The sequence below is a fragment of the Argiope bruennichi genome, chromosome X1 (genome assembly GCF_947563725.1).
Source record: "Argiope bruennichi chromosome X1, qqArgBrue1.1, whole genome shotgun sequence".
Taxonomy (NCBI): domain Eukaryota; kingdom Metazoa; phylum Arthropoda; class Arachnida; order Araneae; family Araneidae; genus Argiope; species Argiope bruennichi.
In genome coordinates, this window is record NC_079162.1 from 53,383,429 (window position 1) to 53,399,798 (window position 16,370).

Genomic DNA, 16,370 nt, shown 5'->3' on the forward strand with positions numbered 1-16,370 from the left:
TTCATTTCCTGAACCTTAAATACACTGAACTTTGCTAAGTCCTTCCATCAATTAATTCATTTTGTTCTCTTCATTTTTTAAAATGGTCCATCAGAGCTTGAGAGAAAAAAAAAACCTGGTTTTTCTAATTTGTGAGAAAATGTAATATTTTTTATTTAATTTTGTTACTCTCTTTATAGAGCATGTTTTTACGCTTTGCTGTTGGACATTTTTGAAGTCAAGTACCTATCAGTTGACCGAGAAATAATAATACAATTTACAAAATATTTTTTACCGGTTTTGTATGATTCAACTATTCCAATAACAGTTCACAATTCAATATGTTTGGTCTTGCTGAAATTTGAAAAACGCCAGGAAGAGAATGTCTTTTCGGTAAGATATGAAACTTTTTTAAAAATCTTGTTTTCTTTAAATTAAAAGATTTATATCTCTAGCATTGGCTTATATAAGTTTGATACTTATGTGTTAACAGTATGCCAGACATGTCATGTTTATTGTAACTGTTGATTAATTGATCAAAATATCATGCTAGGCTGTTGACTATGTTCATCATTGACATATAGTTAAATTTAAAATTTGCCAATAACATGCAATCTCAGCCAAAAGTTCGCCAATAGCATGCTTTTAATATACAAATACCAAATGTTCAATAATTAGATAGACATAAATCATTACTTACTGTACGAGAAGTTATTAAAATAAATTTCATTTTCATTGCAATCTACTAGTAGGTATTTCTTCATATCGCCAATGAATGTCACATAACCAGTGGCAAAAAAAAAAAAAAAAAAAAAAAAAAAAAAAAACAAGACAGCAGCTAAAGTTTATGATTTGGTAAGCAAAATAAATGCAAACTATTAAAATTAAAAATGGGTGAACTTTCTAGTAAAAATAAAATTTATTTATACTTAAATCAAATTAATACTTTTTGCTATGTTTACTGTAGTAGTTATTTTATTTTTTGCCATTGGTGCCTTGGTATCTGTTGACAATATAAAAATGCATTAGTGGGTTCAACCAAACGGAGTGTTTTATATACTGAAGAATTACCACATTAAATTTGCACATCTTTTAATAGTTGCATAGAACTAGCACTCATTCTTGCTTTGAACATGCTCACTTTTATAGAAAATCCTAGGATTAAAGAAGAAGGTATTGTAAAGTTCACAAAATTTGAACCAACTATTAAATGTTCCAGTTACAGAACTCAAGTCTGATAGTCATGTGGTGTTCTTAAGTCTAACTGAACTGAATTCTGTATAAAATAAATTGTGCATCTGCTTCAAATGAATATACTCTCATTGTATATTTCTAGAACTGAATTTAGGCTTCAGATGTTAATAAGAATTTTATGAGGAAATCTTAAATATATGTTTCTAGTACATTATTAATTTTTTTTAAATGTCAGTCATATCTGACAAGCAAAATGTGTTCTTATTCACAAATGTTGAAACATCAATGATTTTCAACTAAAATGCTTTATCTTATATAAAAATAGCAAAATAAGTATATATACGTGAGGATGATGGCTAAGCAATAACCAGTTCGAGTTAGTTGATATTTGAAAATTTAATGAATGACAATTTAATTACGGTAATGACGATGTACAAATTGAAGATGACAAATTTACAGGATGAGACTACGATAATGAAGTTCAGAGCTAACATAAAAGTTCGTCTTTTAAACAATATGTTGTAATAGTTCATCCTTACATCGATGCGTCGTAGCATCAACTGACAGCAACTCTCGATTCCTTCACCAGAGGCGCTGCTCGATGGCGGAAAATGAGGTACCGGTTCACCACATATATATATTTGATTTCAGGCGCAAAAAAGTATTGTATGTTTCGAACATTTGAATAGTTGGAATGTTTTTTTCAGTAATGGGCTATTGTTTGCTCATTTCCTAGAAATAAACTTTCATTTCCTGTCGGTTGAATAAAGTGATGAAACCTATCCAGAAAATATAGTGATAAGTCACACAAGACTTTTATTAGAGAAATTTAGGGTACTTAAGTATCATAGTGCAACCTCCTCACTCCACCTTCGCGCTAGGCTTACTTGGCTACCTTAAGATTACATCAAGATTGCCAAGCTCCATAATTTCTTTCTTTCTTTCTTCTTTTTTTTAAAAAATAATTTGTTTACTAAGTAACACAGTTGGTGCTTTATGTGTAAAGATACCTTGTTGGTATATCTCAGTAGCTATTTGAATTTGCTATTGAGTTGCAGGGTTTAGAAAGCAAGTAGATAGGTATCAACTGGAAAGTGAAACATTTTACCAAATTATTCATTATTTAAAATGCCCTATGTTCATTTTATACCATTTGCCATGTGTGTGTTTTCATGGAACATTTAATAAACTGGAGCAGATGAATTTCTAGATTAATAATCTTATAACAAGTTCTGATCTATGTATAATGTGGCTTTGCCAAGTTCCTACTATCTTCCTTTAATACTCACCCAATTGATTAATCTTAAGATATGGCTGACATAGATTGTATTAGTTACTTGGTATAAAACATTATTATAGAAAAATTCAATCCAGTGGGTGTACAATAAAATGCCCAATAGGCTCAGTAATAAAAAATGTAACTTTATTCTACATAACATACTGATAACAAAACATTGGCGAATTACACAAAAAACAATGTTTTCAGAAATCAGTAACATACAAATAGCAAATTGTTTTTAAGCATTTGCTATAGCATGAAGTGTACACAACAAATTCTGAACATCAATATTCCAGAAAGAGAATTTACAAAACTATTCCCTTGATTTGACTGCTATCGAACTCCATCTCTCGGGTTACTTTGGTGACAGACTGGGTCATCAAGAATATTGGTTGTGTTAGGATTCAATAAATCTATTATGCATGATTTTATACCATTTAAAATTTCATTGTAAATTTATAAATTATGGATTCTATTACCATTTCACGTAAAGAATGAATACAAGTCTTATTCATTCTTTACGTTCAAATAATTAAGAAAATTATGTATCTATATTGTATACTTTTTTTCCCTTCTTAATTTTAGTGAAGGAGAGTATTTATGCACTTTTCTTAAAATAATTTGTATTGAATATTTTAGATGGAATTATCTATAGAAATGCTCCAAGCTTTCAATGAACGTTTGAATTTATTTGTAAAACTCGATTTGCCCTTTATTCGGAGAAAGTGAGTTAATTATTTTTTAATGTAAAAATGATTTAATGAATTTATCTGATAAAAGAAAATATTGGTTTCAATATAATGTATCACTTTAATATATTTTTAGACTCAAGGAATGTAAAACGTTTTTTGATTGTGAAGATTATTGTGACCCTGAGTTTTCTTTCAAACATCACCATCTACCGAATCCATCATCAGTTTTTATTTCTGATTTTAAAAAGTTAACTAATAAGGTATAAGTTTTATTATTTTGTTTATAGTTATTTAAATTATTTATAACATGTACTGGTACTTGTGTATTAAGCACATGTCAGTGTTTAATCTCAAAAAAAAAAAAAAAAAAACCCTAAATATCTTATGCAGTCAAAGAAGTCATGTTAACATAATGATTATGTTCGCCAGTGATATGCGGTTAAACCTAAAATTTCTCAATAGCAAATGCAAGTCACTGTTTCCCAATGGATTCTAAAATTCTCAGCATTTTTGTGCATGGGTTAGGATGGTTTAATTCGTCAAAATAGGGGTGAGAGGAAAGGTGAAAAGGAGGATATATTTACATTTACCAGTAAAGTAAACTCGGGTTACTCGTAGATTAATGAGGCATAAACATTGCAAATAAATTGTAATACTGTCAGAAAAAGATATTAATTGACAGTAAAATATTTCGGAGGAATTTATATTTATTGGAAGAGGCATAAACATTAAATTATGATGAATACATGAAAAATTTATTTTCTTAAAGTTTGATATTTCACTTTTTTACAAACTAATAATGATTTTTTTAAATGTTAAAATATATCGTTTTTTATATGTTGTTGAATTTTTTGACAATATTTGATATTAACAACAGTAAATAATCGACCCTACTTTTATTTAAGAAATTACTGTAAATATGGAACGTCTTAAAAGTGTAAATATTATTTTATATATATATATATATGTATTTTAATATTTAAAAAAATATTAATGATTTTTTTTACTTAAAAATATTATTTTAAAATGTATGTTTTTGTCACTTGAATTAGCTGTATTAGTAATCAATAGTGCAATTTTGAATTAAAATAATACGATCAGAAATGGCACAACACTCGTATAAAACGTGAATGAAAAAGTGTCTAATAGGGCGTAAATCAAGGTCGAAGAATGATGAATTCCAGAAATGCGTCTCATTATCCCAGTTCTCACCCTTTAATGAGATGGAATAATCGAAAAATCGTTGTCTCAGGATACTGAAATGTACAGTAATACACAAGTACTCTTTTATGTTTTTTTCGTATTCAATCATTGGATTTGAGTCTGTTATTGGAGTCATTAATTTGAAATTTTCTTTCCTTCCACTCTTTTAGAAAACTTTCGATGAATCAAAAAATGCCTTCATTATTGAAGATTGTAAGGATTTAATCTCAGCTATTCTTGAAGGTGCATATACAGTTGCTAAAAGATTTCAATTAAGCAACCAAGGTAATTTTAAATATCTTCCAATTTCATGACGAATTTTACTTTTTAAATTCTTTTGCAAATTGCAGAAAAAGTTTTCAGCTGTTTTAATGCGTTTTTTAGAAGCTAATCGAAATTGAAATAATTTATTACTTTTTAAAACATTGTCTTATATTCGTAGTAAAACAAATTAAGAATTTGATGGAATATTGATTTTGGAGCGTGATATTTTGTTTTTAAACTTTGGTGAAAGTTGCTTGTCAGAGTTTCTTGAAAGATAAAATATTTGAAAAGAAATCAGTTTTATTAACCCTCTGGCTGCTTAAATCTTGAAAATAACTATTTCGATCAGAGGCGCGGCAGAGATTTGCCGACAGGGGGGCAAGCACAATATCTCTCATTTGGTTTCAAAATAACTCATAATAATTAATTTTACATTTAATTAAAGTAAATTAAGTATTATTTAGCTTTTTTTTATTCAGATGCTGATCCTTTCTTTTATTGTTAAAACTTTACAAAGGAATTTCTAAAAAAATGTTCTCAGTTTCTTTCAGTGACCATCAAAAAATTGTCAATATTTGAGCCTATTTCTTTATGAGACTGTTGAGACTTAATTTCTCTGAGATCTAAAATTAGAAAAATATGTTATATTCCTTTCTAGATTGCTGAATATAGATAGAAACACAGATTGCGCCTACCTAAAATATTTATTAAATTAGGATTGCAGCAACGAGCAGGAATTCAGATGTGTTTCGAATCCGAGGATAATAAGTGCGCAACAAAAATACAATAAATTACATTTAATACAACAAAAAATTTACTATAGTTCCGACACGATCAATATAGAATGCAGAAAAGACACAATGATGTCGTTTCTTAAGAATGCTGGAGAAAATATTTTGTAAATGTATGTACAAACTTACTATTTTATGTAAGATATGAAAAATATTCTTATGAAAAATGGATTGCTTAAACATTAGATACCCCATGTATTTATTTTTCAATACATATTTAGGCTTAAAAAACCAGTGAATTATATTAAGAAACAATTAGACCTTGGATATGAACTCCCCTATCTTCATTTTTAGGCATGCGTTCTTATGGTTAAGTACTTTTTTAATTTAAAGTTATTGCAAGCTAATATTCCTCCCAAAAAGTGAGTTTTATCCCCTCAATTGCATGCATTGGTTTTTCTTAACCCCTTCGTATAAAATGACGAGTCGGATTCACCATGGAATTACTAAATTTTTAACTTTAAATATGCAATTAAGGAAACTATAAAGTAATTTTAAATGCAAAAATCACGTGAAAACGCATCATTACCTCAAATGCCCTTATATTATTCTAGGGATTAAAATAACAATAATTATCCCAAATAAGATCTGCCATCTAATTAGGAAGTCAAGAGGTTAATGTATTATATATGAATATTCTATGAATAACAATTTTAATCATCCTTTTATCAAGAAGTCATATTTATATAAAGTCTATTAAAAATTTAGAAACATCTGAAATCATACAGTTTTTGCTGCAAATAGTAATTGAAAGAAAAAATAAATAAAAAGATACGTTCCCCGATTACATAGTCATAATATTGAATGCAGAGTTTGAATAATTTAGGAAGTAATTTATTTAACAAATTTAGTGCATACTTGGTTAAACTCTTTTAGTGTAGCTAAAAAGCTACCATACCACTTTTTTTTTTTTTTTGTCGTTAGTTGTAGTCGGTAATACCTCTTTAGTGTAATAAATGTAGCTTGATAAATTAGATTGCGAAAGAAAACAGATATTTTTCTATAAATAAACTTAATTTGCAATTGTACAATTTACTTACTTCAGTAATTTATAATGAAGCCAAATAATTTCGCTACTGTAAAGTAACTTTTTTAAGCATGCATATGCACAACGGTGTAAAAAAAAAAAAAAATGTTTGACGAAATTTAGTTTAATTATTAGCTAGATTTTAGTCAGGCAATTCTCTTAGTGAAATGAATAAAATAAATTTATCAATTCGTTACTGTGAAAATAACAATTAGATGAATAAGACGACGATTAACTTTAGAACTTGAATTTGAATGATGAATTATGGAAAACAACTCTATCGTCCTATTCATGAATAATATAAAAGCTTCAATTTCTCTAATAATTCCATTGGCAGGTAATCGAAGTGCTCGATGTAAATAATTTTTTTCCCCTTAATCTATGATAAAATATTAGCCGAAAGGAAAAATATTAGTTCCGAAAAATATGACGTCTTATTCACTTACCAGCTTATTGATTATTTTGCTAAATATAATATAAAGTATATGCTGAATGAACATTATAACATTTAAATAAGATGGCTGAGAATTTGGATTTAACGTCGTCGACATCCAGCGCATTGAAGTCTTAGCCGACCAATCAAAATTTTTTGGCAAAATGCGACCTATTTTATGTCTTATTCACATGTCACCTTGTCGGTTATATATTGCCAAAAGTAGTGAAAATTAAAAGCTTGATGAACAACATTTGAATCAAATGCCTGAAAATCTGCAGGTATAGTCTTCGACATTCATCACATTCAGTTCACAGTCGGCCGTCTTAAAATTGTCGGCAGAATGCGATATCTTATCCAGTCGGATATACAGCCTAGTGCAAATTATAAGTTAATTGAACGACATTTCAATCAAATGTCTGAAAATATGCGGACTTCACGTCTTCGACACTCACTTCATTGAGTTCATAGTCGGCCGATCAAAAATTGCCAAGAAAATGAGCCTATCACCTTGTCGATATCTTATTCACTTGTTAGCTTGTCGGTTATATTTCAAAAGTAGTACAAATTATAGGCTGAATGAACGACATTTGAGTCTGATGTCTGAAAATCTGCGAACTTAATATCGTCGACATCCGTTGCATTCAGTTCTTAGTTGGTCTATCATAAATTGTCCGCAAAATACGTCATATTATTGACCTACCACTCTATCACGTCATATTATTGACCTACCACTCTATCGATTATTTTTCAAATATAGCAAAACACTTTAATCGTTTCTTGAATATTTCGACTGTTTACAATATATTAACTTTAAGGCAGTTTTTAAATAATCATATTCGATAATGCGCATTTCTCTCTAACCATCCTGAAGTGGTAAACACTTTTACCGACGAAACTCTGAATATCTCGCCGACGGGGGGGTGGGGGGTGGACAAGACGCTGCCGACAGGGCGGGGCTCCCTGCTATCGCCGCCTCTGATTTAGATGCGATGTTTGTAAATAAGTTAAAATATTTTTCTAAGCAAGTGAACTGATACTATATGTTACACGATAATAATATAATATAATAAAAATCTGTAAGCGTAAAAATATATACTCTAAACTGCGAAAAGCGTGGGATGCAACAGAAAATGGACTGATTCCCAACCTGCGGAAATCACGGGATACACAGCTGAAGGGTTAAGTGAGGTAAAATAACCTAATTGTTTTCATTTTTTTATCATTGTTTCCATGTCACCAAGAGGACATGGAAAATGCAGGAAATTTAAAAATCATCTAAACAACAGAGAAATTTAAAAACTTCCATAAAACCCAGAAATTTTAAGTGTCTTTCTTATTTCCTTTTTTTTTTCCTCCTTCCGCATCTAAAAGGTGCCAATCGCTAAACATTACAAGAATAAAATGTAGTAGCCATTAGTTCCACAAACGAAACTGCACCATTCGTAATTATTTAATCGGGGAAACTCGCCCTTTTTATACTTGCTCTCGTATTTTTCTTTATAGTTAAGTCCAATTTTTTGCGACTGTTTTTCTTTTTCCAGGAAATCCCCGAATTGCAGCTAATGAGTAAGCACGAGATTGCCTCTTTATTTTTGCTATGAAAATTACAATGATTTCCAGATTAAACTTTATTGAGAAACATTCGTCTAGCAGTAACCTTACTGAATCTCTTGATATCGGCTTGATCTGATCCATCAATAACGTCCAGGCTTTAGATGTACTTTGTACCCTGTATATTACTGTCCTATGCTGTTCACCAACATCACAGTAAATAATGGCCAATCCATGGCTTTCTCGCTAGTTAAGCTCGCAGTTTCCTCTTGTCTGATTGTGGATTCATCCAATTTGGTCACGGTTCCATTCACTATTAACAAATACTCATGTTTTCTTTCTATCCATTCCAGCTAGCTCTGTTTAGCAATGAAAATAGCAAGATTTCAGAAAGTTGGCTTGCTTAGCAAGATTTCAGAAAGTTGGCTTGCTTCCCATTCCTTAAATTTCAGAAAAACAAAAACCTGACTGCCGACCCCCCATTACAAAAACTAGAAAATTCACGACAGTATTATTATCCAATTAAGCTAAACATCGTCATTTCTTTAATTTCGAATCAGGAATATTCTGGACCCATAATCGTTATTGAAAGAAATTTTTATCAAAATTCAGTGGGGCTCAGTAAACGAAATGAAAGAATTAAGAAAAAATATATTTTTTATTATTATTTTATGAACATAAAAACCTTGAGCTTTAACTAGAAAACTTAAGCAAACCAGCTAAAGAATAAATAAATGTATGAAAATAAATGTACGAAAAGTTAACTTATGGAATTACTGAAGTAACTCACAGAATTCACTGAAATACATATGCTTTAAGTACATGCTCATACACGATGTGATGATTAATCAAATGATTAATGTATAAATCATGACGCCATGTTCACAAGAAGTAAAAGCAGTTAGCTTGAAGATAAAAATCTTAATTTTTAACACTTTTCATCTATTTTTGAAATTTCGTGGTATTGTGTCTTCATTTTTTGTCTTGAAACTGCGCATATATTAAACAGAATCCTTCTTTACAACAATGGAAGACAAGACAACAAGTACTGTCAATGGAAGAAAATCGTGCATTTAAAAATTTGATGAAACGATAAAAGTGGTTAGAATTTCAGGGTAACAATGTACTATATTGTTGATAATTAGGCATTAAATAAAATAAAATTACCAAAATTCAGGAAAAATGTGTGCAGTTATTAAATTGGCATTGATGGAATTAAATTTTGGAATGGTTCAAAATTTATTTTTGTACAATAACTTTGAAAATATTCGTCGAAAAATACCAAAATGTAATCTAATTTTTCATCAGTTAAATTTTTAATTAAAATTTTTTAAAAACCTCCAATGTGCCTATTATATCAAAGTATATATGTGTTTACTTTGTTATTTGTAGGTGAAACTGGCCTTTAAAGCTCTAACACAAATACACTCTCATTCATCTTTATTATTAGATGAAATTCATAAGAAATCTGTTCAATTGGAAAATTTGGTTTTTTTAACTACATTTCGGTTATATTGTTTTTGCTTTTTCCTATGAAATTAATGAATCATAAATGAGTGAAAATTAAAAATATTTATTTTTTATGTCTTTTGTTATTTGTTAATCTGTGAAAGAATTAGCCTTGTTCTGTTTATGTCAATTTAAATAAATGAAATATAATGTAATGTATTTTTTAAAATTTTATTGATATGTGACATTTTCTTATAATATGATTTCTCATTAATATTATCATATTACAGAACTTCTCAATGCCATAGAACCGTTTTCTGACTTTCTTAAATATTCTGTGCAAGCCTTGGATATATTTAATATACCAAACAAATCTGACATTTCTGAAAGTGTGTAAGTTGTCTTTTTTTCCTTTTTAATAATGTTATCATTTTTTACATGAAAATATTAAAATGCATGAAATATCCTAAAAGTATGTGCAACGAACAAGTGTTTTATACTGCTTTTGAACACTGTTTGGATTTATTATTCTCTTGTAAATTGCAAGGCCTTTGATTTGTAAATGAATACTTATTTTGTTCAATAATCAGCATCAGCAATTGGAATTAATATGTAATTAATAATTGTAGTTACAACCTCACAAAATATTTTTTTCTGTTTAAAAACACTTTCCTTTTTAGACATTATTTTTCTAAAAATAGTTTCCTTTTTCAATATTATTGCTCTAAGTATAATTTTTATTCAAAAAATGTTCTTCTATAATGTAGCCATTCACAGTCTATTAAAGTTGTTAAAGCTAAGAATATATGATTTGTGGAGGCTATAAACTAGTATTTAATATTTCAATATTTTTCTAGATAGAAAAGAGCAAAAAGATTCTAAATATGCAAAAGTAATAATTATGTTTTGTAATTTTTTTTGTTGATTAGACAACCTGCGTTCTTCACTTATCAATCCCACAAGAATTATATTTGATTCTTTTAGGATTATTATGTATTCTTAGTTAACTTCATTTGCTATATAGTTATGCATTAGGCTAATTAATTTCTTCTTTCTGTTATTTCAAATTGCATGAACTGCTCACTGAAATTTTTCATCAATTGCTGAAATCTAAATCACGAATTTCAAGAATTAAAATTCTCTGAGAGCAGATATAAATACAAATATTAAAAAGCAGAAATATATAATTCTGACATGTTTAAAAATCAAAATTATTTAGATTAATCTGAAATCAGTAATATAAAACTTCTCCAGGACCCATAATAAACTATTTCTCTAATTGGGACAAAAACAAACACAGATAAAATATTTAATAATTTCTGTTTCCATGGAAGCAGAAGCTAAGTTTAAACGTGTATGATAGTTTTTTGACTGAAGTGAATCACTGGTTAATAAATCTTTCAAGTATATTCAATGGATTTTCGAAAACAATTTTCCAACCAAATTCCTTTTACATTCTTAATTTGAGTATTTTGATGAAACTATGAAAGTGTTATGTGTTCTGAAATTTGAAGTATTTCAAACTTATCAACATAGAAATTTTTTGTGTATTTAAAGCATGTATATTTTTTACATTTTGCAGTACTAGAGGAAAATATGAGTCAGCACTACGAACTGCTGCTAACACTGTAAGTTATTTTTATTATTCATTCTTCCTCAAACTTTACTAATAATATTTTAAGATTTGTAAGTTAATATTTGTGGGTATTTATCATTTATGAAGAAACATAAAAAATGAATTATTCTAGTAATTGTGTTCTGTAGCATCTTAAAGAAAGTAGAATCCCCCCCCCCCATTTTTTTGCAGATAGAGCTATTTTACCGACTGCAAACGTGTAGATCTAAATGGAAAAAAAAAAGTTATATTCAGGTTTACTACGGCACCAGGAGAGCCGGGAAAATACAGGGAAATGTAGAAAAATTCGGAAATTTCCATAAAGACCGAGAAAGTACAGGATTTTTTAATTTTTCCCCCATCTAAAAATTGTTGATCTCTGAACATTGCAAAAAAAGGATAATAGCCATAATTCCAAACATGGTGCAACACCATTCGTGAATATGTAATCGCGGAAACTCATTCCATTTCCAATTGCCCCCCCCCCCTTTTTGTATAAATCTGTCTAATTACGATTTCAGAGACAGCTATTCTCTTTCCATGAGATTCTCTGATTGCTGCTAATGAGCAGATAGGAGACTGCTATAATTTCGTGAGAGAATAGAATACATTTCTCTGGCTGGAATAAGGAATACCAGCATTCAATCTGTGTAAGCATCGCGGTGGTATTTAGATATGACTTATAGACTTACTCATGAGTTTATAGAATGACTTATTTATTATTTGAGAAACTGAGAGCTTAATCAGAGTAGATTAAGGATTTTTTTTTTAACAATTCGTATTTAAATGGATTGGACGGGTAAAAATATGAATCCTGACAATTCTGAATGGGTTAAAGAAGTTCCACACAACCTGTTTCCTAAATACTGCTTATTTTTTATGGTTCTTATATAAGGGCCTTAAAAGTGCTTATATTTTTACAAATGTGCTTATTTTTCTTTCTGAAGATGAAATAAAATCTTAGGGAAGTAAGATTTGCCTAGTATAAGGAATAAATTTTCTTTGTTTTGTCCCATTCTTCAATGAAAAGTGCTGACCATAAAGAAGGAAGTGATGCTGATTGCTTATTCAATTGCATTAATAAGTTCAGAGGTTGAGAAACGTTTCTCCTATGATAGTATATAATATTATTTATGCATGCATGGAAAAAAAATATCCTTCATAAACTTAACTTTAAAAAAAAAAATCTTCTATTGTTTGCATTGATAAGCAAAAAAAAAAAAAAAAAAAAAAAAAAAAAAAAAAATCTTTCTAGGGATAACTTTATGTTTTAGCTGGAAATAGGTACGCAAAGCCCTACGGTATTTATTATATTTAAAAAATTTTATCTATAAATTGCTAAAATAATTTTAATGCAAAAGTTTTTTTTATTAAACAATATACCGGAAAAATATGTGTAATTCACTGTGGACATACAAAAGTGTAAGGACTTAAGGGCAAGGACTTAAAAAGTCTTTCTTTTCTTTTTGTATGTTATAGAATTTTCCCCAATTCTTTACATATAAAGGTTTATCATGATTTATCGAGCAATGCACAGGATAAACCATTGAAGTTAGGAGCCATGAAATTTGGAAAATTACTTCTTGGGTGGTTAAGGCAACTACAAACGGAATTTTCAAAATTTTCAGTTGAAGTCTAATTACAAAAATAAAAATAGAATTTTAACGTGTTCTTTGCAATAAAATCATAGCATATTACAGCACAAACATTTTTTATACAGTTTCAAAGGTTTAAAAAAGTAGCTTTTCAACTATATCAATTTTGTTTGAATTAATGCCTTTTTTTCCTTTAGTTTTAGAAATTTTTTGGAAAATTAGTTTTGTACATCATTTGTAACAATAGTTTTTATTAAATGAAATTCAAAACAATATCATTGCTTCTTTGAACCTTTATGTCACGTTATTTTACCTCTGTTAACGTCATGATAAAAGAAGGAAAAAAAAAAAAAAATACTTTCTTTGTTTTAATTTGAACGTTACAGTTTTTAAAATAGTTCATTGAATAAATTTCTTTATAAAACTATTAGAATTCTAAGTCCATTTTTTGGGAATTATGCTGATTTTCATATTTGCATTTACATACATTTTAATGCTATTTTATATTTTTAAAAATGTATTTCCTTAAATCCTAACCTTTTATAGAATTTTCTTAGGAAAAAAACCCTCATAAATTAAAATCTAATGCATAACTTTTGTTCAAATTTGCAATAATAATTTCTCAATATATTCTGCAGTTCCTGAAATAGAGAACAAGTAATCTATTCATTTAGAAATATTTGATAGTTATTTTAGTGCTTCACAGTATGAAAAAAAATTGAAAATTTTGTGTAATTACACAGTCGAACCCCAACATTAAAAAAAAAAAAAATGAATAAAAATGTAGCTTATTTTTCGGTTCAGAAACTAAATAATATATTTCTTAAGCTGTCTGCAAAAATTTAGGCAAATCATTTGATAAACCTCAAAACTAGAAGATTTTTGCTTTATACTTTTTTTTTTTTTTGCTAAAGAAAACTACATTTTGCCACTTAATTAATATAATTTGATTTCATAGATGTTTTTTCAATCTTTTTTATGCAGATAATTAAAATATAACTATATTTGAACATTTTTCAAAAAATTCATCCCGAAAGTAAACATTAAAAAAAATTCTTTGCTAAACTTCAAAAGTAGAAATGATAAGACATTTTTTTTAGAGCCTGAACATTTCTGAACGCTGCTATTTTTTTTTTTTTTTTTACTAAGAAAATTATTTTAAAAACTTATTTGGAACATGGCATTGCTTTGTCGTCAATTTTGTGGCAACTTTGCCAATCTTACAATGGTAATCATTCCGAAATGCTTAGTTCTTAACTTAATAGGACTATAACTAAAATTTCTAAATGAAACCAGTTATTGTAGGAAGAAATTTATACTTTCTATCCTAGCTATGTTGAATCTTTATTGGTTGTTGCATATATAAAAATCAAATACAAACTGTTTGGATCATGATATGCTTCTACATCAATGACGACATTTTTAGAAAGGATATATGCATCTAAATAAGATGGTAGTTTAAGAAATATTGAAAAATATCAAAGATCTTGATTGTTAATCTTATAAAAGTTGGATTAAATTTTTGGTATTGATAGTTTTTTCATTTCTATGATCATTTTTTGTTTTATCAAAATCAAAAAGGCATCATTTGTTTTACAATAGAAGACGTTGTGCAAATATAAAAATAAATATTTAAATTTGAAGAATACACATTTAAAATTAATTTTTAAAATTTTTTTTCAATAAAAACTATGCATTTTTATAAAACAGAAAATAACCTAGAATTAGAAAATATACAGGTGTACATATGCATACATGTACAAAGGGGCTTAATTTTTTTTGGCTCAGATGCTTGAAAAGTGCTTAAAAGTACTTAATTTTTTCAACACTTTCTCACTATGCACCCTACCCCTGTGTAAGTATTAAGATTTTGGCTAGCAAATCTAAAGTTATCGAAGAATATTTTCCCTATTGTTTGATGCATTATGAATATTATAATGATATTAGAATTAAATCCAAATGAACCTTATTAGATTTAAGCTAATAATTTGAATGATCTCATCATGCCTTGTTCTTGAAAATCGCTATATTAATATTTTATATGTATATGAGATAATGAGTTTTGTGTAGACATCGCAAAAAGAATTGAACTTTTTTTTGGGGGGGGGGGAGAGGGGTGTATATATATATATATATATATATAATATAATCAGCAGCCCATTCAAATTATGACCTATTTTTGGAAGAACAAAGAGCTAAAAAAATTGCTGCTAGTGGAGTAAAGAAAAGACAGAATCTGATTCATCAACCTCTTTCCTGTAAAATAAATCTCTTTTAGAAAATGAAATTGAATGTAATGCTATTGAACTTGCTCAACAAGCTGATTAAATCAGAGACTTTTCACTGCTAAAAAAATGAGTTACGAAAAATTATTAAGGAGAAAATTGGGCAGTTGAAAGAGTTGGATAATGAAATTTCTCAAACGAAACATAAACTTTTTTTTTTTTTGCATAGTTAATAAAATTTTATATGTTTTTTTATTTCAGATTTGTTTATGCTCTTAACCTTTTTTTATATTAAAAAAATTGAAATGTTAATGAAGCGGCAATGTAGTATTTTTCTTCTTAATGCAGACTTTTAAAGTAAATAAAGTATTTCAGATGTGGATTGAAAGCATTTGAATTAGATTTTCATGAGAAACTTGCTGTAAAGCATTTTAAGTAACTTAGCTATAATGTTCATGAAAAGTATGCAGTAGTTACTGGTGGTATTTTCTGTTTCTATTTTTTTTTTTCCTTTAATTCAATAGTATTTTTGGTCATCTTTGTGAATTTCATCATAACTTAGTTCCGTAATCAAAGCTACTATGTTAATGTTAGTCCTTAATTTTTTCCTCAAATGTGCTTAAAAAGTGCTTATAAACTACTTAATTTTTAAGATAAAATTCATCTATTCATCCTGTAATATACTTAAGTAATATGGACAAACTGAAACTTATTAGTCATACCAAAAGAGGAACACATACAATATTGCATGCCAGTTCAAAAAAGTTATCACTGATATTGGACTAAAAGAAATATAGGTGAAGATGACATGAAAACATCAAATTTGAAAATAGGCCAGTTTTGAACTTTTTAGTTCAAAATTAATAATTTAAAGCTGAACTTATATGGGCATTAAAACTTGTGCCACATTCGTCTTTTAATGCATTCAGTGATATATCGGAAATACTTTCACACATGTTCACTGATAGTGGAATAGCCAAAAAATGTGCACTAAGTTGTACAAAAATGTCATGAATGTTATTTGTTATGGATTAATTTTATCTTTGCAACAATATTTTAGAAAATTTTTA

General features: G+C 28.2%; 1 protein-coding gene across 1 annotated transcript in view; it reads left to right on the plus strand.

The window, feature by feature from the left end:
- The window catches only part of LOC129958804 (uncharacterized), a 269,909-nt gene that overhangs the window by 37,110 nt on the left and 216,429 nt on the right, over window positions 1-16,370 (plus strand). Inside the window, exons 13-18 of the mRNA XM_056071493.1 lie at window positions 180-372; window positions 3,092-3,177; window positions 3,278-3,404; window positions 4,518-4,632; window positions 10,156-10,258; window positions 11,448-11,493. Of these exons, the coding sequence (XP_055927468.1) occupies window positions 180-372; window positions 3,092-3,177; window positions 3,278-3,404; window positions 4,518-4,632; window positions 10,156-10,258; window positions 11,448-11,493 (670 nt within the window). The remainder of the gene's footprint in view (window positions 1-179; window positions 373-3,091; window positions 3,178-3,277; window positions 3,405-4,517; window positions 4,633-10,155; window positions 10,259-11,447; window positions 11,494-16,370) is intronic.